This window comes from Pituophis catenifer, unplaced genomic scaffold (assembly GCF_029215685.1).
Source record: "Pituophis catenifer annectens isolate HBS135680 unplaced genomic scaffold, rPitCat1.0.hap2 SCAF_3, whole genome shotgun sequence".
In the NCBI taxonomy this organism is placed as follows: Eukaryota; Metazoa; Chordata; class Lepidosauria; order Squamata; family Colubridae; genus Pituophis; species Pituophis catenifer.
The window spans coordinates 200,284,594-200,307,342 of record NW_027256883.1 but is presented as its reverse complement, the minus strand read 5'-3'; the positions used below and the strand labels follow the sequence as shown (position 1 = coordinate 200,307,342).

Genomic DNA, 22,749 nt, shown 5'->3' with positions numbered 1-22,749 from the left:
CAAGTTCTGGTTTGTAAACAGCTACTTATAATTGTCTTTTCTATAGGCTAAATATATTCAGAACTTTAACTGTTCCCTGTAGGACTCAATTTACAGACTCTTCACCTTTATCCCTTTCAAACTTGCTAAACATTTGTCCTTTTCTTAAACAGCAGTGCTAATTCTTTATAAGGAATACGCCTTACATGGAAGGAAAAAAAGCCTCTGTGAGATACTTTTTAAAGCAAGGACAACAAAATCCCAGCAAAATACATTCTAGAAGTATTAAGCAAATACGGGGTTTAATCTAATACTGAATGAAAACCAAGATGGCCACCCGGAATCCCTGTTTGAGGTCATCCTCCATATTTCAGACAGCAGGGAGATTTGGGAAGAGCCTCTGAGGCTTGTCTTAATACCTGCATTTCATTCCTGCTTCTGGTAAATAGATTTTGTATCATGTTCAGAAATCTGTTTGCCTTGCCAGATGAAAGAAAGACAAGAAGCTTAAACCCCTTTCAACTCTTGTAAAAATAGTGGTTTGTTTCTAATCAGCGTTAAAATATTCTTGTGAATGTTCCATGGATGAAGCAGGAGCCCTTAGCATTGATTTTTTTTTTAGAAACTAATGAGAAGTCAGCCAAGGGAGAGCAGATTGCAGAGTTCTTTAAACAATATTTTCTTTCTTTTTTTCATTTTTGGAAACAACATATAAACTTGGTGAAGCAATATTAAATAAAAGGGGAGTAATATAAAAAGATGTGAGGATCTGTGTATATCTGTTGTCTATTATGCTGCATATACTCACAAAATCACCAATTGCTCAGGTTTGCTTTGCAATTTGCATAATTGGCCATAGTTTATAGGGTTTTTATGCACATTCAAGCCACTGCGTGCTTTTCTTTCTTTATAACTGTCTGTAATACACCATTTACACACAACTTGCTCTAGCATGCATCATTTTGTATGCAGCTTTCACAAACCAGAAACAATTTGGGCTGCATATTTCTTGAACACATTTTTTTGGGGGGGTATGTAACTTTTAGCCAAGAAAGATGTCTGCAGCCTCCATGTTGTTGCTGTTGAGTACAAGGAGTCCTTGCCTTAAAACAGTTCGTTTAGTGACCATTCAAAGTTATAACAGTTTTGAAAAAAAGCGACATGACCATTTTTCACACTTAACGACCGTTGTAGCATCCCCATAGCCACGTGATTTACATTCACTTAACAACCGGGTTACTAATTTAACAACTGCAGTGATTCACTTAACAAATGTGGCAAGGAAAGTCGTAAAATGGGGCAAAACTCACTTAACACATTTCTCACTTACCATATTTTTCTGAGTATAAGACGCACCAGAGTTTAAGTCGCACCTTAGTTTTTGGGGAGGAAAATAAGAAAAAAGCTGATTGGTGGATGAATTGGCCTCCTGGAATACCCCCAGTCAGCTGTTCCCAAAGGTGAATTTTAGCAACAGGTTCCTTGGTTGTGAGCTCTGTGCCTTGATTTTTTTTTTGGGGGGGAGGGGGTTTCTGCCTCGGAAACTCCTGAAACTCTGTTTCAGAAAAAACTTCTTTTTCTGCCTCTGAAAGCCTCTGAAACAGAGCTTCAGAAAAAAAGCCTCTGAAGCTCTGTTTCTGAGGCTTTTTTTCTGAAGCTCTGTTTGGAGGCTTTTTTCCTGAGGCTTCGTTTCTGAGGCTTTTTTCAGCCTCTGAAACCTCCGTTTGAGAAGCTGGGCGGGGCTACATTCAGAGTATAAGAAGCACCCAGATTTTCACCCTCTTTTTTGGGGGGAAAAGGTGCATCTTATACTCCAAAAAATACGGTAACTTAAATTTGGGGCTCATTTGTGGTCATAAGTCGAGGACTACCTGTATAAGGACATTTTTTTCTATAAAGAAATCTGCAGCACCTTAGACTATTCTTAATTACAATTGATTCCAAGACTATAAACAAACATAAAGGGAACTACCAAAAAAAAACTAATACAGAATTAGGAAATCAGGTTTGTATTTTATTCTATTCTTTTAATCTGAGACTTTCTACTACAGATAGTCTTCAACGTACAACACAATTGGGACCACAAAAATCTGTTGCTAATCAAGGTGCTTGTTCAAGTGGCCACACTCAGTTTTATGACATTTTTGGCCTGTTGTTAAGCAGACACTGCAGTTGTTAAGTGAATAAAAGTAAAGGTTCCCCTCGTACATATGTGCGATTCGTTCCCGACTCTAGGGGGCAGTGCTCATCTCTGTTTCAAAGTCGAAAAGCCAGCTCTGTCCGAACACGTCTCCGTCGTCATATGGCCGTCATGACTAAACGCCAAAGGCGCACGGAATGCTATTACCTTCCCATCAAAGGTGGTCTCTATTTTTCTACTTGCATTTTTTACGTGCTTTCGAACTGCTAGGTTGGCAGAAGCTGGGACAAGTAACGGGAGCTCACCCGGTTACGCGGCACTAGGGATTCGAACCACTGAACTGGTGACCTTTCGATCAACAAGCTCAGCGTCTTAGCCACTGAGCCACCACGTCCCTGTTAAGTGAACTAGACAGTCATTAAGCAAACCTGGCTTCCCTCATAGACCTTTGCTTGTCAGAAGCTGGATGGGAAGACTGCAAATAGCAGTTGCGTGATGATTGAATGCTACAACTGTTGCAAATACATGCTGGTTTGCCAAGAGCCTCAAGGTTGATCACGTAACTATGGAGACAATCGTGTGAGTATTGGTCAGATGGCAATTTTTGCAGTGCTGTTGCACTTCGGATGGTTGCTAAATGAATGGTTGTAAGTCAAGGACCAACTATTGTCTTATAAAAAAAAACAATTTTGCATAATTGGACCTTTAATATTTTTCCTCTTACAGTTAGGATTCATTCTAATAGAACCACCATTAAGGCAGAGAAACAGGAGACCTAGTTTGGAAGGCAGTATTTTAGAATAGAAGTCTCCAAACTTGGCAACTTTTGAGACTTGCGGACTTCATCTCCTAGAATCCTGGGAGTTGAAGTCCACAAGTCTTAAAAAATTGCCAAGTTTGGAGACCCTTGCTTTAGAACAGGGGTGTCAAACTCGATTTCATTGAAGGTCGCATCAGAAAAGCGGTGAAATCCAGTCGGTTCTATCCAGCTTGCGCAAACCAGTAGCACTGGCAGCAGGAGGCTCCATCCACCCACCGGGACATCATTACGTCCTGTTTTTGACCTTCACCACATGCGCAAGAGAGGCATGCATGCGCTCCCATTCCCAAACTGGTAGCAAAGGTAAGTGGATTTCACCGCTGCATCAGAGTTGTGTTTGATCTTGGGGGGTCGGGTGGACATGGCCAGGGTACGCGTGGCCAGCTCCACGTCACTCATTGAGGCTCCGTTTTCAGCCACGATGGCCTCCTGCAGCCCTCTGCCAGTGAAAACAGAGCCCAGAGAGGCTGCGTGCAGCCCGCTCGGCTCCCTTTTTGCTGGCAGAGGCACCGCGGGCTGGTCCTTTGCTGTTTCAGGGGAGGCCCTTGGGCCTTGAGTTTGACACTCCTGCTTTAGAAGATGCAACAGCAAATTCTAGTGACAAGCACTTAACAGCATTTCTAAAAAGTCAGCTTCTTTTTTAATGGTGAATTGTTTCAGCAGCACCCTCTCTGCTCTTGTAATTCAGAATCTTCTTTTGTAAATTGTAGGCCAGCAAACTGAAGCGCCACATCCGCTCACATACAGGAGAGCGTCCTTACAGTTGTACGGTGTGCTCCTATGCTAGTAGGGACACTTACAAATTGAAAAGACATATGGTAACTCACTCAGGTACGTATTAAAACTATAATGGCTGCCATTAAAGCAGAGTAATGCTAATGCCTGGTCCTGTGGGGCTAGGAGATGCTGAGCCACTAAAGGAAGAAAGACAGGCACGTGAGCAAAAAAGCAAGGAGGAACAGTCGGAAGCAGATGGTACTCCAGAATAGCAAAGTCGGGTATTCAGTGGATTTGGAGACAAAACAAGAGAAAATTATTTGGATACTAATCCAATAGACAAGCAACCTGGAATTAAGGAGAAACTTCCAAACAGTGAGGACAATTAACCAGTGAAGCAGCTTGCCTTTAGAAATCATGGGTGCTCCATCGCTGGAGTTTTTTAGGAAGGGTCTAGATGAGAGATGGCGAACCTTTTCGACACAGAGTGCTGAAAAGGTTGTGCGGAAATGTCGCTCACTCGTCAGGGCCATGCTCTGGAAAAGCCGAACTTCTGGGTTCTAGCGCGCATGTGTGCCCGATGATGCGCAGGCCGGTTTTCAGCACTGCTGCGTGCACAAAGGGATCACGCTCCGGAAAAGCCAAACTTCCAGGTTCTAGTGTGCATGTGTGTCTGGTGATTAGTTGGCTGGCACACATGAACAGGCTGGTTTTCAGCACTGCCACGTGCGCGAAAGGATCGCGCTCCAGAAAATCTGAACTTCTGGTTCTGGCATGCATGTGCACCCGACAATCAGGTGGCCGGCGCACATGCACACACTGGTTTTTGGCACTGCCACGCGCGCGAAGGACAGCTGATCATCGCGCATACATATGTGCCAGAAACCCACAAGATAAACAGGCAAGGCTGTGTGTGCCGAGAGTGACTGGCTTCGTGTGCCACTGGGCACACGTGCCGTGGGTTTGCCATCACGGGTCTAGACAGTCACTTGTCTGAAATGGTATAGGTTCTCCTGCTTAGGGCAGGGGGCTGGACTAGAAGACCTCCAAGGTCCCTTCCAGCTCTCTTCTGTTCAATGGAAGAAGAGTTGGCTTCTAAAGACTTGAGGGCATGTTAGGTCTGGAGTAAAGAAGACTAAAGGAAGAGGTGGTACATATGTCCAGTTGTGTAAAGGAAAGCTATAAACAGAATGACCGCTGCTTCCCTTAGCCACAAAAACTAGAACCAGAAATAAGGGTATAAATTGTCAAACTAGCAAAATTTCATTTAAATAGAAGAGAAAATTTCCCGATGCTAATATCTGTATGAAGAGCCGTGGTGGTGCAGCGATTAGAATGCAGTATTGCAGACTAATTCTGCCGACTGCCAGCAGTTCGATCCTGACTGGCTCAAGGTTGATTCAGATTTCCATCCTTCCGAGGTCGGTAAAATGACCCAGATTGTTGGGGGCAACATGCTGACGCTGTAAACCACTTAGGGAGGGCTGAAAAACACTGAAGCAGTATATAAGTCTAAGTGTTATTGTGATAAATGTAGGGCATTTTGCAGGTTCTCCATTTCTGGAATAAGAGGCTGGGCAGCTACCTGTCCTAGACAGTTTGCTTGGTTTTCTTGCCCATTATAGGGAATTACATTAAATGTTCCCTGTGATTCCTTTCAGGTTTATAATTCTGTGATTCAGTGGTTGACAGAATAGGAAATCAGGCTAGGAGACTTGCTATGAAGAAACGAGGACATATGGCCTGTTGAAATAGCAAAGCAGGATAAAGACACTGTTTTTGAACAGGATTAAGGAATATATTTTTTGCATGCTGGCCAAAGTAAATAAAATCTCAGTGTAATTATATGCCCGGAAAGATGAATGAAACTGATATGCTCTCAGCAGTAAATCCATGAGTAAAAGATGGATGGAGATAGGTCTGTATGGTCAACAGCTTCATCTCACAAACTCAAGGGCACTTTTGTACTGCCCAGTGATCGACTTTGCCATTACTGTATTTTTCGGACTATAAGACACACTTTTTTGTCTCCCAAAAGGGGGTGAAAATGTCAGTGCATCTTATAGACCGAATATTGCCAAAGCCCCGCCCACTCACCAGCCGTTTTTTGGCCTCCACACGCTCCGTTTTCAGGCCTTTTTTCTGCCTTTTTCAGGCCTTTTTTAAGACCATTTTCGAGGCTTTTTTCGGCCCTTTTTCCCTCAAAAACTGGCCAAAAAAAGCCTCAAAAACAGACTGAAAAAAGACTGGAAAAGGCCCCAAAAAAGGCCTGAAAAAGCGTGATGTAATGGGGAGGAATTGCAGTGTAAATCTGTTTAAAGCTCGATACAATAATAAAAGTGTGGCCTTATAATGCCTTGTTAAGACCACACTTGGAATACTGTATCCAATTTTGGCTACCACAATTTAAAAAAGATGTTGAGAATCTAGAAAGAATGCAGAGAACAGCAACAAAGGTAATTAGGGGACTAGAGGCTAAAACATATATAGAATGGTTGCTGGAATTGGATATATCCAGTTTAATGAAAAGAAGGACTAGGGGAGACATGATAGCGGTGCTCCAATAATTCAGGGACTGCCACAAAAAAGAGGGAGTCAACCTATTCTCCAAAGCACCTAAAGGCAGGAAAAGAAGCAATGAATGGAAACTAATTAAGGAGAGAAGAAACCTAGAACTAAGAATAAATTTCCTGATAATAACAATAATCAGTGGAAGAACTTGCCTCCAGAAGTTGTGAATGCTCTAACATTGGAGGTTTTTAAGAAGAGATTGGACAATCATTTGTCTGAAATGGTATAGAATTTCTTGCTTGAGCAGGAGGTTGGACTAGAAGACCTCCAAAGTCTCTTCCAACTCTGCTTTCCACTCCTGTTCTGTTCTGTTCTGTTCTATTCTATTCTATTCTATTCTATTCTATTCTATTCTATTCTATTCTATTCTATTCTATTCTATTCTATTCTATTCTATTCTATTCTAAATGGAGATCAGTGAAATGGTGGCAAGGAACTTTCCACTCCTGTCCTGTCTTGTCCTGTCCTGTCCTGTCCTATCCTATCCTACCCTACCCTACCCTACCCTACCTTACCCTATCCTATCCTATCCTATCCTATCCTATCCTATCCTATCCTATCCTATCCTATCCTATCCTATCCTATCCTATTCTAAATGGAGATCAGTGAAATGGTGGCAAGGAAGTAGGAGAACCAAGGAAGATCTCTAGGTGGTCAGATGGGCAAAAATTCCCATCAGTGAGAAAACATCTGTCCCATAGCTCAGGCGTTCATGCTTGGAGCCTTTTTTTCTTCTACCGTAACAGAAGCTGAACTCTGCAGAAATCCTACAGAAGCCCCACAGTGTTTATAGGGGCATGGATGCAGCATCAGTTCAGGGTGTGCATGCAAAAAGTAGGATCTGGAAAATATGCTACCGTTTTCAGCTCCCTAATTCACCAATTCTTACAAGTATGTGTTTCCTTCTAGGTGAAAAACCCTTTGAATGTGTGATTTGCAAAACCAGATTCACACAGGCTGGGACTTTGAAGTTCCATGTTTTGCATAAACATGGGAAAAATGTACCAAAACACCAGTGTCCACACTGTGCCACATCCGTTGCCCGGAAAGGCGATTTAAGTAAGTTTCATAACTTTTTTTCCCCCAAAATCTTTCTGTAAAAGTACATAAAGAATGAAGGTCACCATCAGTATCCAGCTTGACTTAATAAATCTATCCCCAAAGTATTGTGCTCTGGATCATTAACTTCCAAAGCAAGCTCTTCTCTTTTTGCTGTAAATAAAACCTGATTTCTCCCTCAAAGATGTGATCAGTGAGCATTGTTTCTATGTCCGATATCAATCATTTGGGCTTAGCATCTTTCTGACATTTTCACACTCGTTTTTTTCCTGAGATTTTTAGGTTCTCAGTTCCTGTGTTTTAATTGGGAAAGTCACCAATGCCTTTTTATTTTTAATTTTCACTGATATATTTTTTTTAGATGAATTTTTTTGCCCTGAATTCTTCTCATTATGTTCTCCAGTCCTTCTTGGCCCGTTGCAAGTGTGCTCTAGTACACTTGCACATGGATATAAGTACAATGCAAAAAGATGCCATTGTGCCAATAAATGAGAATATATGTAGCTCAGGGTTGATTCTACTGTATGTGTCGTTTGATTTAAGCTCTGAGCCTGAAGATTAATATACATTTTAAAACTGTACAGGGGAAAAGCAGGTGAGACCATCAAGAGAAGCGACCTATTAATTTTACAAATCCTTCAAATCAAACTGCAAGGCAGGCAAGATATATCTCTGAGAGAAAGCATTAGGAAAATGTAAGGTTTAAGTAGGATTTTAACCTGCATGAAATAGGAGAAGACAAGTGTGACTTTGAAAACTATTAGAGAGCAAAACACTCAGTACATCAATGCCATCTTTGATGGGTTTATTCCCAGGGTTTGAGGTGAATAAGGTACATTTCAGAATTTCTTCATTTTGTGATCAACCCCATTGATGTATGTGAAGCAATTAAAAAGCTGCACTTGAGAAGTCTTTATCCCAGTGATGGTTAGAAGAAACTGACAGAACATTTGCTTAGTTGACTTTCATTAATGCAGAAGTGGCTTCAAGAAGAAGTCTCTGTGCGTGTGAAAGATGAGTACTCAATAGGCCAGGGACATCCACAGTAGAGGCAAAAAAAATAAAACCAAGACGGCACTGCAATTGTGCAATCGAAAACCTGCCCTCTTTTTATAGTTGTCAACACATATGTAAAAATGGGCATAGCCTGAGTCTTTTTTTTTTTTTAATTTGATTTATATGCCGCCCTTCTCCGGAGACTCAGGGCAGCTTACAATGCGCTAAGCAATAGCCTTCATTCTTTTGTATATTTATTCAAAGTCAGCTTATTGCCCCCACAACTGGGTCCTCAATTTACCTACCTTAGAAAGGATGGAAGGCTGAGTCAACCTTGAGCCTGGTGAGATTCGAACCTGCAGTAATTGCAGGCAGCTGGTCTTAATAACAGGGTGCCTTAGACCACTGTACTACCAAGGCTCTTCTGTTTTCAGCCACTGTTGTGACATTGTTTTAATACTCCATGCCATAGGCCCAGATTTTTAGAACACAAATTGATTGCAGGGGTGGGTTCTAAATTTTTTTACTACCGGTTCTGTGGGTGTGGCTTATTTTGTGGGCAGGGCTTGATGGTCATGTGACAATTCTTTAGGATTTAGCAGAGGTACTGGTCTACCAGGCTTTTAACTGCTTGCAGAGCTGTACTGGTCTACCCATTTATTTTTGCAGGCACTGGTCTACTCATGTATTTTTGCAGGCACTGGTCTACCCATTTATTTTTGCAGGCACCAGTCTACTCATTTGTTTTTGGAGGCACTGGTCTACCACCAAACTGCCTTTTACCACCGATCAGCTGTAGGGCGGCCCTTTGAAGCCCCACGGCAAGAGTTTAAAAAGTTTTTCCTTATAGCCCATCAGCTGGAACTCAGGAGGCAGCAATAGATTGGGGGTGGGCCAAATAAAAGGTAAGAATAACGTGGTGGGGCAGAACCGGTTCGGTGACGTCATATTGTCACTGCTACCGGCTCGGCGGAACCAGGAGGAACCCACCACTGATAGATTGTTAGGTGAACAAACCAAAATATGGAATCTTAAAAGGGAGACTCTGCAGAGGAATAAAAAAGTCGATGGCAAGAAATTGAGGATTAATACAGCCTTTCCAACTGTCCAGTGTTTTGAGATTATATCTTACCAAATTCCCAACCACCTTGACCAAAGGCATTATAATCCCAGCCAGGGGATCACATCGGGTACCTGGAAGACTACTAAATGTGTAATTTTTAGGATTTTCTCTGTTTCTTTCAATGCTATATGTATGTAAGTTCTTTGGAAGATGCTTTTGCAAAGATCAATATATTTTTCCCCCAGCTCTTTAGTGAGACTGGATTCAGGACTGAATTTTGTAAGAAAGCGAAATAGCACCACCTTTTGGCTACTTGGGAGGAAGTGAATATGATCCATAAACCAATCCTTTGCATTTGCTTTTTGTACATTTAAAAGAGGGCACGAATTATTGCTCTTCTTAATCAGAAACCTCCCTTCCTTCTTTCCTCCCTCCATTCTTTCTTTCTTTCTTTCTTTCTTTCTTTCTTTCTTTCTTTCTTTCTTTCTTTCTTTCTTTCTTTCTTTCTTTCTTTCTTTCTTTCTTTCTTTCTTTTTCCTTTCCTTTCCTTTCCTTTCCCTTCCTTCCTTCCTTCCTTCCTCCCTTCTTCTTCCCTCTGTCCCTCTCTTTCTTCCTCCCTCCCTCCCTCCCTCTCTTCCTTCTTGCAAAGTCTCTAAATCTGAATCCTAATCAGAATTCAGTTGGTGCATCTCCCTTGAGGTCATTTAGTCAGTTTCATATTACCTTTTTAACTAAATGTATTTGCAATTCACAAACTCCTTAGGTGCAATTCAGGTTGTATCATTGCTTAAATATTAAACTGTTTTACTTTTTCATGGGGGTTTGGGCATGTTCAATTTTTTTCTGGATTTCCTAATTCTAATGATCACTAAATGAATGGTTATGAGTTGTTAAGTGCTTAACAAAGCATAGTGCTTAAGAGAGTCAGTGTCAACTCGCAAAGCATCCCTGACCTGCTCTCGAGTTGCCATAGGCAAGTGGGATGGGAAAAGCAAGTCTGCAGCTGCCGCGAGGCAGACGTCAGTCAAAACAAAAGCACATTCCAGCCATATCTCTGTCAAGGCTGTCTCCACGGTTACCCACAGTGGCCGGAGGGGAGTGATCTCTACAACCCGCAAAATTGCTTCATTGGAAAATGTGATTGATGACACATCAATCCCTTGGGGGGAGGGGGGAAACAGGGTCAAAGCTGGAACGTAAATTAGGTGGGGTCAGATTTGGCTTAATTTGGAATGTGCCAACATGAAGCTCACAATAAATAACTGGATTTCTTTTGAAGCTTGGCTTGAGGCTCATGATTTAATTAGGGCATCGGTCAGAACTCTGACAGTCAGCATATTTCCCCCAACAATCTGGGTCCTCATGTTACTGACCTCGGAAGGATGGACGGCTGAGTCAAACTTGAGCTGATCAGGATCAAACTACTGGCAGTGGGGCAGAGTCAGCCTGCAACACTGCATTCTAACCACTGCGCCACCAGGACTTTTCTCTTTCTATGGATATAATAGTCACTACATGGGATTCATGTGAGGTTAAAGTTTGTTTTAATGTCTTTTTTGTCTGTATAATACATCTGCTTGAGACTCAACAACTGTGACCTATTAAGGCAAATCCATATGAAGGCTCAAAACATTTGCGGGGAAAATGTAAAAATCCTATCGCTCCTGTTACAGGTATCCACCTGCGAAACCTGCATTCTTACATTGAGATACCGGTCAAGTGCAATTATTGTGATAGTGCCTTCCACGAGCGTTACGCTCTGCAACAACACAAGAAGATACATAGAAATGAAAAGAAATTCAAGTGTGATCAATGCAGCTACATGTGCAAACAGGTATTTATGAGATGGCCCAGCTCTGATTACTGTTGATCAGATTTATAGACTTCCCTTTTTTGGCGGACCTCAGCGTTCCCTTCTCCAATTTTTCCTGACAACAACAACGCTGTGAGGTAGGCTGGGCAGGGGGAATGACTATCCTAAAGTCACCCAGGGAGTTTCCATGGTTGAGGATGAACTAAAATTTGGATGGCTCTCTCAACCTCGGGGGAGAGGTTGGCCTAGGCCAGGGGTCTCCAACCATGGCAACTTTTAGACTTGTGGACTTCAACTCCCAGAATTCCTCAGCCAGCAAGGAGCTTGTTGGCTGAGGAATTCTGGGAGTTGAAGTCCACAAGTCTTAAAGTTGCTAAAGTTGGAGACCCCTAGCCTGGAAGACTTTCAAGATCTCTTTCAACTCTCTGTTATATATGGGCTTTCATTGTCATGTAACTGTTTCCTGATACAAACTCCTATGGAATATCAGACTTTATTGTTGCAAAAGGGAGGAATTATTGCTAAGCTGTGTGGTCTGTGACTTCCTCTTTAGAGCAAAAATGCACCTCTCCCAGGCACCTTGACAGATGTCACAATTAACATTTGAAAAGCCAGAGTGAAGATGAGCAAAATTGTATTGGGTGAGATTGGATCATTAGCCATTAATTCCTGGTTTTCTAGACAAGACAGAACTATTTTCTGAGGTGGCTTTACCTCAGAAGGAATTGAATTTTCTTCCTGCTGAAAGTAGTCTTATTCCAAAGCCAGGTTGCCCTCACATATCTTGGTTGCTTAAATACCAACTTCAGAACTGATAGAAACAAAATAAATAAATAAATAAATAAATAAAAACAAGGCCACTCTAGCAGGTATGAGATAGAGAAATAATGTTACATATAACTTGATTCTTCTTTGCCCCCCCCCTTTAAATTATCCCAATCATGGATTTTCCTTTTTTAAAATATTTGCTTTTATTGAAATAAACTGAACATCTCGTTTGGAGATTATATAGTAGTGTGTTAAACTTCAAAGATGATAAAAGGTGTTGAGGATAAAGCATATGATGAACGGCTAAGGGAGCTAGGTATGTCTAGCTAGCCTAATAAAGAGCAGGTTTAGAATTTAGAATTAGAATTAGAATTCTTTATTGGCCAAGTGTGATTGGATACACAAGGAATTTGTCTTTGGTGCATATGCTCTCAGTGCACATAAAAAGAAAAGATACATTCGTCAAGAATCATAAGGTACAACACTTAATGATAGTCATAGGGTACAAATTTATACTGTGACACAATATCCTCTGGCACCCTTTAAGAATATCTGCAGTACAGGTACTTCTCAATTATCAACTGCCTTGTTCAGCGACCATTCAAAGTTTACAAAGGTGCAAACCTCCTCCCCTCAGCTTTGCGATCAAGCCTCACATTTACAGTCATTGTAGGGTCCTGTGGTCACATGATCATCATTTGAGTAGTTTGCAACTGGCTTCCAACAAGCAGAGTTATAGAGAAGGGAAAGTGAGGTCATAAACCAATTGTGACCATGTAATTTTCTACCTAGTGTTTGCAGAGCTTAGCAATAGAATTGCCAGTCCCAATTGTGGTCACTAAGAGAGGACTACTAGTGTGTATTTGTGTCTGTGTGTATGCATGCATGTAAGCACACACACACAAACACACACACACACACAATTTAATATATAACAGCCTAAGAACCTTGGTAGTACAGTGGTTTAATGCACCCTGTAATTAACACAGCTGCCTGCAATTTCTGCAGGATCAAATCTTACCAGGCTCAAGGTTGACTCAGCCTTCCATCCATTCTAAGGTAGGTTAAATGAGGACCCAGTTTGTGGGGGCAATAAGCTGACTTTGTAAAAATATACAAAAGTATGAAGGCTATTGCTGAGCACATTGTAAGCCGCCCTGAGTCTCCAGAGAAGGGCGGCATATAAATCAAATTAATATATATATATATATATATATATATATATATATATATATATATATATATATATATATATATATATATGCAGGTAGCTCCATTGCATCTCATTCTCAGAGTAGGGTCATTAAGCTGTTAAAGGATAACAATAGGACGTCTTGTATCATTTTGAAATAACTGTGCCAGCTGTCCCAAAGGTGCTTTTCAAAAGGCAATTGGACTTCCTTTCTTTGTTTTTTCCTTGAAGACATTTTCACTTCTCATCCAAGAAGCTTCTTCAGTTCTGAAATACAATTCAGAACTGAAGAAGCTTCTTGGATGAGAAGCGAAACGTCTTCAAGGAAAAAACAAAAACAAAGTCCAGTTGCCTTTTGAAAAGCACCTTTGAGACAACCATGACCTGGACGACTGAAAATCTCCATAGATAACTGGGCAGGTAGCTTTGAAAAAACCAGTGGAGAGGCCTTGGAAATAGTTGTAAACGGTGTGGATCGGTCATGTCACTGTTTAGCATCTGAGGGATAATTCTGCATTTACGCAGCTTTGTTAGCAAAATCCTTGGCTTTGTTTTGATGAAGTCTTCTTTCTCCCAGGAACGCCACATGATTGTGCACAAGCGGATGCACACCGGTGAGAAGCCCTTTGTTTGCGTCTCCTGCAATGAGGGCTTCCGGCAGAAACAGCTCTTAACCATTCACTTCAAGAAACACCACGATTCCAGCTTTGAGCCAAAGGTCTATGCATGTCCCAAGTGTGGCAAGGGCTATTCACGTTGGGTAAGGTGACTTGTTTGCCTTTTTGAAGAGGTCTGTAACCATATGCACAACAGCTGGAGAACAATATTTGTACTCAGTGGATTCCGTGCAAATACAGATTTTCACTGTCCCAGATTTGGGCTGCCATTTGATGTGCTCAATTCTGATTCCCCATGCTGGTTAATTTATTTTATTATATTTATTTATTTGTCAAGCATGTATAAGATAACAGATATAAGTATAAACATGATTATGAATACAGGATAAGGATATGAATAAATGGGGATATTAGGACAGGGATGGTAAGCACGTTGGTGAGCTTATGCACATCCCCTTTATGGACCTCTTAGGAATGGGGTGAGGTCAACAGTAGACAGTCTAAGGTTAAAGTTTTGGGAGGTTTGGGGAATAAACCACAGAGTCAGGTAGTGCATTCCAGGCATTGACCACTCTGTTCCTGAAGTCATATTTTCTGCAGTCGAGTTTGGAGCGGTTTACCTTGAGTTTGTATCTGTTGTGTGCTCGTGTATTGTTGTGGTTGAAGCTGAAGTAGTCATTGACAGGTAGGACATTGTAGCAGATAATTTTGTGTACTACACTTAGGTCAGACCGAAGGCGGTGTAGTTCTAAGTTGTCTTAAGCCCAAACTTTCAAGCCTCCTGGCATAAGGGATTCTGTTGCAAGCAGAGGAGTGGAGGACTCTTCTCGTGAAATACCTGTGGACTCACTGGACAACATTTTTTTCCCCAAAAGTTTTGCTTCTTGAAAAACTTTTGGTGATTATGATAGACCCCTTCAAACTGAACCCAAATATAATTTCAGAAACCCTGTACAGGTAGTCCTCGATTTACAACAGTTCATTTAGTGACAATTCAAAGTTACAACATCACTGAAAAAAAGTGATTTGTGACCGTTTTTCACACGACCGTGGCACCATCCCCATGGTCACATGATCAAAATTCAGACGCTTGGCAACTGACTTGTATTTATGATGGCTGCCGTGTCCCCGGGGTCACGTGATCCCCTTTTGCAATCTTCTGACAAAGCAAAGTCAATGGGGAAGTCAGATTTGCTTAACAACCGTGTTGCTAATTTACCAACTGCAGTGATTCACTTAACAACCGTGGCAAGAAAAGTCGTAAAATGGGGCAAAACTCATTTAACAAATGTTCCACTTAGCAACAGAAATTTCGGTCTCGTTTGTGGTCGATTGAGGACTACCCATATTACATAGGAATTTTGAGACATGAAATTAACTTTTAATGGCTATAATGTATTTAATCGCATAATGTTGCTGACACGCTGCGTGAATAAAACACAGTCAAAAGTGTTTTACTGCTGATTCTTGTTTGCACTCAATATTCAAAGCATCTTGCTGGAGTATCCAGTAGTCCACCAGCATTGATGGATATTATTTTTTATTTATTTATTTTTAATTTATTTATTTATTTTGTCAAGCATATATAAGATTACAGATATAAGTATAAACATAATTATGAATACATGAAATGGATATGAATAAAAGGGAACATTAGGACAGGGACGGTAGCCACGTTGGTGCGCTTATGCACGCCCCTTACAGACCTCTTAGGAATGGGGTGAGGTCAACAGTAGACAGTCTAGGGTTAAAGTTGTGGGGGTTTGGGCAGGGGTGAAATCTACTTACCTTCCTTACTGGTTCGGATGCGCGCAGACGGTCAAAAACTCATTACTTCCTGGTTAAAACCAGGAAGTAATGACATCCGGGCGGATGGGCGGAACTTTGTTCTGCCATTGCTATCGGATTGCCGAACCAATGGCCAAGATAGCTACCGGACCGGGCGATCCGGTTCGATCTGGGAGCATTTCACCCCTGGGTTTGGGGAAGAAACGACAGAGTCAGGTAATGCATTCCAGGCATTGACCACTGTGATTCTCTTACAGGGCTGTCCCATTCACATGTGTAGCAACAGTACTTGCTATAGCTGAGCTGCATTCCAAGCAACAGAATCACTACTTTTAGATCTCCACAGATATCCCAGTTGCACTTGGTGTATTGGATGTGCTTCAACCACAGCCCCTTGTTTTCGTATGTTTCTTTCATTTCTTCAGCTCAACCAGCAGCTACCAAATGGTGTTCATTGCCATTTTGTAAAAAGAGAAGATTTCTATAAAACATTTATTGATTGATTGATTGATTGATTGATTGATTGATTGATTGATTTAATTTTTATACCGCCCTTCTCCCGAAGGACTCAGGGCAGTGAACAGTTAAAATAACATACATATAAAATGTGAATATAAGATGATTAAGCCAATTTGGTCCATCGGTTAAGAAACTTCTGCATAAAGATTTAGAACTATTAGAGGAGATTATGCCAGCCCGGCTTGGTGAAATAGAAAGACCTTAAGTGCACGACGGAAAGTACGAAGATCTGGGATCATTCGTATCCCTGGGGTTAACCTGTTCCAAAGGGTAGGTGCCTCCACAGAAAAGGCTCTTTCTCTGGGAAAAATTACGTTATCAAAAATCACATTACGTGATTGGCATTTGGTTAGCAGCCAAAAATTTATAAGACACACCCAAAGGCGTTCAGGAAACAAGATCTTTGTTGTCCAATGTGACAAGAAGTATAATTGTACTTCCTGGAAGATGCCAAATCAGCTGCTGTGCAGGCCTTAATTTCCCAGACATTTTTCAGCCACTGCGGACATTTTACATTGACTCATAACTGCTGAGTCTGCAGCTGGATCATTCCCAGGGAAACTATGGATAGCTGCAGTTGTCAGCTGATTTTCTGCAAATGAATAATGGTATGTGGGAATGACTTTGATAGATCGGGCCAGGGGGGGGGGGGCGGAGGGATGTCTCTTAGGGAATGGTCAGATAAGAGACAGCAGAGCCCGCAGGTGGATTGTGGGCATGGCAAGAGGCTCAGAAGGAAACCTTCCTAGGTTTTCAGGCTGTAACGTTAATAGTAGGAGAATTGTACTTTCAGACTTGCAAGAGTCTATTAATGTAGCTTTACAATAAAGCAGAATTTGCTTATCTGGCTTTTTTTCCTGCCTGGTCTATCTAATAAGGCTGACAAAGATGCCACATGCCAATGCCATGGACAGGGAGATAAATGGGACATGGGAAGAGACCAGAAGTCTAGGAAGGGATTGCACAATTGTAGAGCATAAAAGGGAAAAGAAATGTTCCAAAAGTGTTTCCTGTAGTTTAGTTAGTTAGTTAGTTAATTAGTTAGTTAGTTAGTTAGTTAGTTAGTTAGTTAGTTAGTTAGTTAGTTAGTTTGTCAGACATGTATAAGATAACAGATATAAGTATAAACATGATTATGAGTACAGGATAAGGATACAAATAAATAGGGACATTAGGACAGGGACAGTAGGCACGTTGGTGTGCTTATGCACGCCTCCTTTACAGACCTCTTAGGAATGGGGTGAGGTCAACAGTAGACAGTCTAAGGTTAAAGTTATGGCGGTTTGGGGAAGTAACCACAGAGTCAGGTAGTGCATTCCAGGCATTGACCACTCTGTTGCTGAAGTCGTATTTTCTGCAATCGAGTTTGGAGCGGTTTACCTTGAGTTTGTATGTAATATGTGCTCATGTATTATTACGGTTGAAGCTGAAGTGGTCATTGACAGGTATAACGTAGCAGATAATTTTTTGTACTACGCTTAGGTCAGACAGTAGGCGGCGTACTTCTAAATTGTCTAAATCTAAATCTAGAGCTTATTGGAGAATTTCTCTTTAACCTGGAGAAATCCAGAGAAAACTTCCACTCCATTTCTTTGCTCACAAGAGCTGATGGGAAAATGTTGAGACACCTTTTGTATTTCACTAATAAAAGAAGGACAACAACTGTCACATTTGCAGCAAGGATTCTGGGGTGCTCTCCCTGGCAGGGCTGAGATAATTATTTTGAGGTTGCATAGGTAGACCTTGATTTACGAATGTAATGTAGCCTGCCGATTATTACAGTTGCAAGCCATGATGGTTCTTAAGTGAGGCGCCTACAGGTCCCTTGGGCCTGTTTCCCACCCCACCGGGGTCCCACACCCTCCATTCCCCATCACCAGTTGGTCAGTTACATACTGTAGATCTTCTAGAAGCTCCAGAGATCATGTTGGGAAAGGGGAACAGTCTGCTCTGCCCCTCAGCCACCCATCAGCAGGCCATGTGATTCTGCCCCAGAAGTAGGCATCATTTTGGGAGTGATTGCAAGGAAGGCCTGTGGGGTGGGATCGGGCAAATACAAGTGGGGAGACACTCTAGCATCCCTTCAGTCAGTCGTAAGGACGGACAGATTGCCAAGCACTCAAATTTTGTTCAAATGGCTGTAGGGGCACTACAATGGCCAAAACATCAAAATTGGGTCATAAGTACCTTTTTGTGGGTGTGTCTTAACTTCCAATGCTAAACAGTTGGTCACAAGAGCCGTGGTGACGCAGTGGTTGGAATGCAGTACTGCAGGCTTATTTCTGCTGATTGCCGGCTGCCAGCAGTTCGGCAGTTCAGTTCTCACCGGTTCAAGGTTGACTCAGCCTTCCATCCTTCCGAGGTCGGTAAAGTGAGTACCAGATTGTTGGGGGCAATATGCTGACTCTGTAAACTGCTTAGAGGGGGCTGTAAAGTGAAGTGATATATAAGTCTAAATGCTATTGCTATAAGTGGAGTACTGCCTGTATATCAACTTTCCCTCTCCTGCCACCTAAGACTCTGATTCCATTCAGCTTTGCTGACATGGTTATGCTGGCTAAGGAAGGGCACTTAAAGATTTCTCCCTTTCCTAAAACACTGTGCATTCATGCTTTTAAATGGTTGGGTAAATTCTCTTTTGGTCCTTTCTTCCTGTATAGAATAACATGCTCAAGCATACTGAAAAGTGCAGAGAGACAAGAGCTGTTGAAAGCTCTCCATCCTGCAAAGCAAAGAAGAGGAAGAAAAGAGAAAGGCGAAGTCATCCTGTGGCCAAACAAGAAGGTAATAAATGAGATGATCACAATGAAACACGGCAAGAAAGGTTTTTTTTGACAAGAAAGGGTGTTTGGTTTTTTCCTGGCCAGGTTTAGAATCTGCACATAAAAAAATAAAATAAGGCCCTCATTAACTTACCTTTTTATAATAAGTAAAATTCCAGCACAGATATAATCACATTTTGAAAATTGCAATAATAGATAAGCCATCAATGCATCTGCATGTTAAAATCTGTTTCAATAAATGTGAAGAAGAAAAAAGACACTAGCTTTTCAATAAAACCGTGATGGCGAACCTGTGGCATGTGTGCCCAAAGTGGCACGTGGAGCCATGTCGCCTGGCACGTGTGGCGTATCCTGTTCCTCTTCTGGGTTTCTGGAGCACATGCACGCGCGACAATCGGCTGGCCTTTTTGCATGCGGCAGTGCTGGAAACTAGAACATCTTCTAGCTGGTCTTCCATTTTCCTGGGTGAACATGCGCGCCAGCCAGCTGATCGTTGCGTGCACATGCGTGCCTGAAACCCGGAAGAGTAGCTGGCTGAAACCAGAAGTTCATTAACTGAAACCAGAAGTTCATTTTCGGGTGCACGCATGTGCCCAGGTTGCAGCCCAGACGTGCTCGCGCTCCTTTTTCGGCACTCAGTGCCTAAAAGGTTCACCATCACTGCACTAAATACCATATTTTTCAGAGTATAAGACACACAACTCTGACTTGGATGGTGGGGAACGGAAAGATTTATACTCCTTGCAGACAGTTGGTCATTTGCATCCTTTAGAGAGTCGTTGAGGCCACATCATCTATCTCCAGTCTACAACACAGTCCTTTCAACAGTTCCAAGAAGGCGCCACAGCCATTTGCACCACTTAGGTGACCCTAACGATACAGATAAACCTCCAACTGGCCTCAAGGACTCTCTAAAAGAATGCAAATGTCCAGCTGTCTGCAAGGAGTATAAATCTTTCCATTCCCCACCATCCAAGTCAGAGCTGAAGAAGCTTCTTGGATGAAAAGCAAAACGTCTTCAAAGAAAAACAAGAAACTCTGATTGCCTTTTGAGAAAGCACCTTTGGGACATCCATGACCTGGATGATTGAGAATCTCTATAGACAGTTGTTTGACAGTGTTACAGATGTTGCCGCAGGATGTAAGCTGTTCCAAGTTGCCTTTTTCAATTGACTGATGGTGATCTTGTCAATGCCAATGATGCTCAAATGGTGCTCCAGATGTTTTGGGATTGCATCCAAGGGGCCTGTTATTACTGGTACTGTCTTTACTCTCATTTGCCACAGTTGTTCTTCTATTCTCAGATCTTTGTATTTTGTGTTTTTCTGTAGTTTTTTTCTCTTTTCTTCTGCGTCTCTAGGTACTGCAATGTCTATTATCCAGACTTTGTCTTTCTTATCAACATTTGTTGTTGTTATGTTTGATGGACATGTTCTAAACTTTTTTCCTGGTTAGTTTTGCTTGCGCACACAATAAGCTGCTACACATTAGAAGCACCCTTTTTAATCTTCTTCCTTTCAGACATACAGAGACGGGTGAACTTGCCTTCTCTGCTTCCCCATAATATTCAGAATTATTCATTGCCACCCTCCCCAATGACAGTTTTATTGGTATAATTAGGGCCAAGGTTGGTAAGGAAAATATAATCATTAATCAGTTTGAAGCATGCAGAGTATTTTCAGTTTCAGAAGTCATGTGTAAAAGTATTCTGTCTGCTTACATAATGAGCCCAGAGACCCTTATCATCATGTTGCAATTTAAAAAAAAAAAAATCATACATTTTGGGCTTCCTGCCACATCCTTTCATCTATAGCTGTCCCAAAAAACTGTAACAGGGAGTCTTTGACTTTCTACAATGGATACATAATCAAGCTTGGAAATTATAACATACATTGTGACAGTTGTAAAGTGGGACATCATGTGACTGACCCCCTTGTTTTGCAGCAGTTGTAGAGCAAACACCATGGTTATTAAGCGAACACATTCTTGGTTATCGGGCAGATTTTGCTGGAAACTAGAAGTAAATGCCAGTTTCCAGTAAAAACATCATAAATCGCAGTGACAGGGCTACTTCAAACAGCCATAAATGTGAACCTGTTGTTGAGCGCTCCCAGTATAGTCATGTGATTGTGGGCAGGGGGCATAGCTGCCAGGACCTAGTTATAAGTAGTGTTTGGGATTCGTTTTAACTTCATGAAGTTTGTAAGGAATTGGTCACAATTCAAGGACTACTTGTAGTTGGAGAATGGGGGGGTGGAGGTGTCCTGAATAATATAGGACATAGAAAGGGGTTTGTTTTGAGCAGCGTGATGGAGACATTCACCTCTCACTTGGAAGATTGAGAGTTCAATCCTAAGCAGCGACAGATGTTTCTCTCTCAGGGTACAAAGAAAATATCTGCTGTGAACTCCACGTGGCATCAGGAAGGGCATCCAGCCAGTAAATGCTCGGCTCCATCCAGTCGCCTCGACTCTACCTCGAATTAAGGGATTATAGGGTTGTAAAATAAGAATTTATAGAAAGAGGTTTGCCTATGGAGATTCTCAGTCATCCAGATCATGGTTGTCCCAAAGGTGCTTTTTGAACAGGCAACTGTACTTTCTGGGGGGTTTTTTGAAGACGTTTCGCTTCTCATCCAAGAAGCATCTTCAACTCCGACTGAGTAGTGGGAAATGGAAGGATTTATACTCCTTGCAGACAGCTGGTCATTTGCATCCTTTTAGTGAGACATTGAGGCCACCTAGAGATTTATCTGTGTTGTCAGGGTCACTTGAGTAGTGCAAATGAGTGTGGAGCCTTCTTAGCAAATGTCCATATTCATCTTGATTATTTTTTCTCTTCAAGAAGCTGTTTGTGTGAACACTCCGTTCTGCACCCCGTACTGTGTTTCTCACGAAGCATGGGAGAAGAAAGAAACTGCCCTGAATGACAGTAAAGCGGGAATTACTTGTGAGACCATCTTCAATTTGATGGACAAGTAGTGCTGTTTGCTCCTTCTTCTTTCTGCTTGCAAAGCAGTGGCTTCCATTCTAGAAGAGCATAAAAACCCAGATGGAGATCTGCGATGTTTTCTCGTATAATTATTGAAGGGCTAAATTTTGCTCACCGCTTTGTCTTTTGGTCTTGTTTGGATAGTGCTATATACAGAGGGGAGTCTTTACATGGTTAAATATGTGGAATCCTTTCCATTCTGTGAGACCCTTTCCATTGTTTCCGGCTTTAGTGTTTTAGTTAACCAGAGTTGGAGTTAAGCTCTGATATCAGTTTATTCTTCCGTGGCGATGTTCCCCCATTGCTTTTTATGGCGAATTCATCTCCAGGTCAGGTTTAGATGTTAACGTAGAGTCAGGCAGAGGTGGGATTCACTTACCTTCACTACCGATTCGCAAATGTGAGCGCATGCACCTACTCTGCACATGCGCAAGGCCTTTCGTGCATGCGCAATGCTTGCACATTATGTCTGGGCAGGTGGGCGGAGCCTCCTGCAGTTGCCACTACCGGTTCGCTTGAACCGGACAGAACCAGCTGAATCCCACCTCTGGAGTCAGGGGCCTTTACATTTTTGCTCCCAGTGGCAACCCCAAGCTCCTGCCATTATGTATTGCGAAACAGATCCCATTGAACTGAATGGAAAGCTTGATTTTTATCAATATGTGACCATGATCAAATCAAACCAAACTTAGATGTACATACACGAACATGGGACATCGTAAGAACTGAATCTGAACCTACCTTGTCCTCGTTTTTGTGGAACCGTTGATCTAATGAAGTACTCCCAACAGTTGGTTAAATATTAAAGCCGAAATTCTTGTACCAAAGTGCTCTTGCTTAGTTCTTTTTAAATGTGTTGTAAGTATCGCATAGAGATCAGAACAAATGAGGTTAGTTTAGGCTAGTGGTTTCTTTATGATAATAGTGCAATAG

The 22,749-nt window shown here is 41.9% G+C and overlaps 1 protein-coding gene across 1 annotated transcript in view; it reads left to right on the top strand.

The window, feature by feature from the left end:
• Positions 1-21,806, top strand: part of CTCFL (CCCTC-binding factor like) — a 39,198-nt gene extending 17,392 nt beyond the window's left edge. Inside the window, exons 5-10 of the mRNA XM_070940076.1 lie at positions 3,650-3,770; positions 7,137-7,286; positions 11,019-11,179; positions 13,696-13,878; positions 18,703-18,826; positions 21,670-21,806. Coding sequence (XP_070796177.1) covers positions 3,650-3,770; positions 7,137-7,286; positions 11,019-11,179; positions 13,696-13,878; positions 18,703-18,826; positions 21,670-21,806 — 876 coding nt within the window. The remainder of the gene's footprint in view (positions 1-3,649; positions 3,771-7,136; positions 7,287-11,018; positions 11,180-13,695; positions 13,879-18,702; positions 18,827-21,669) is intronic.
• The last annotated feature ends 943 nt before the right edge of the window (positions 21,807-22,749 follow it).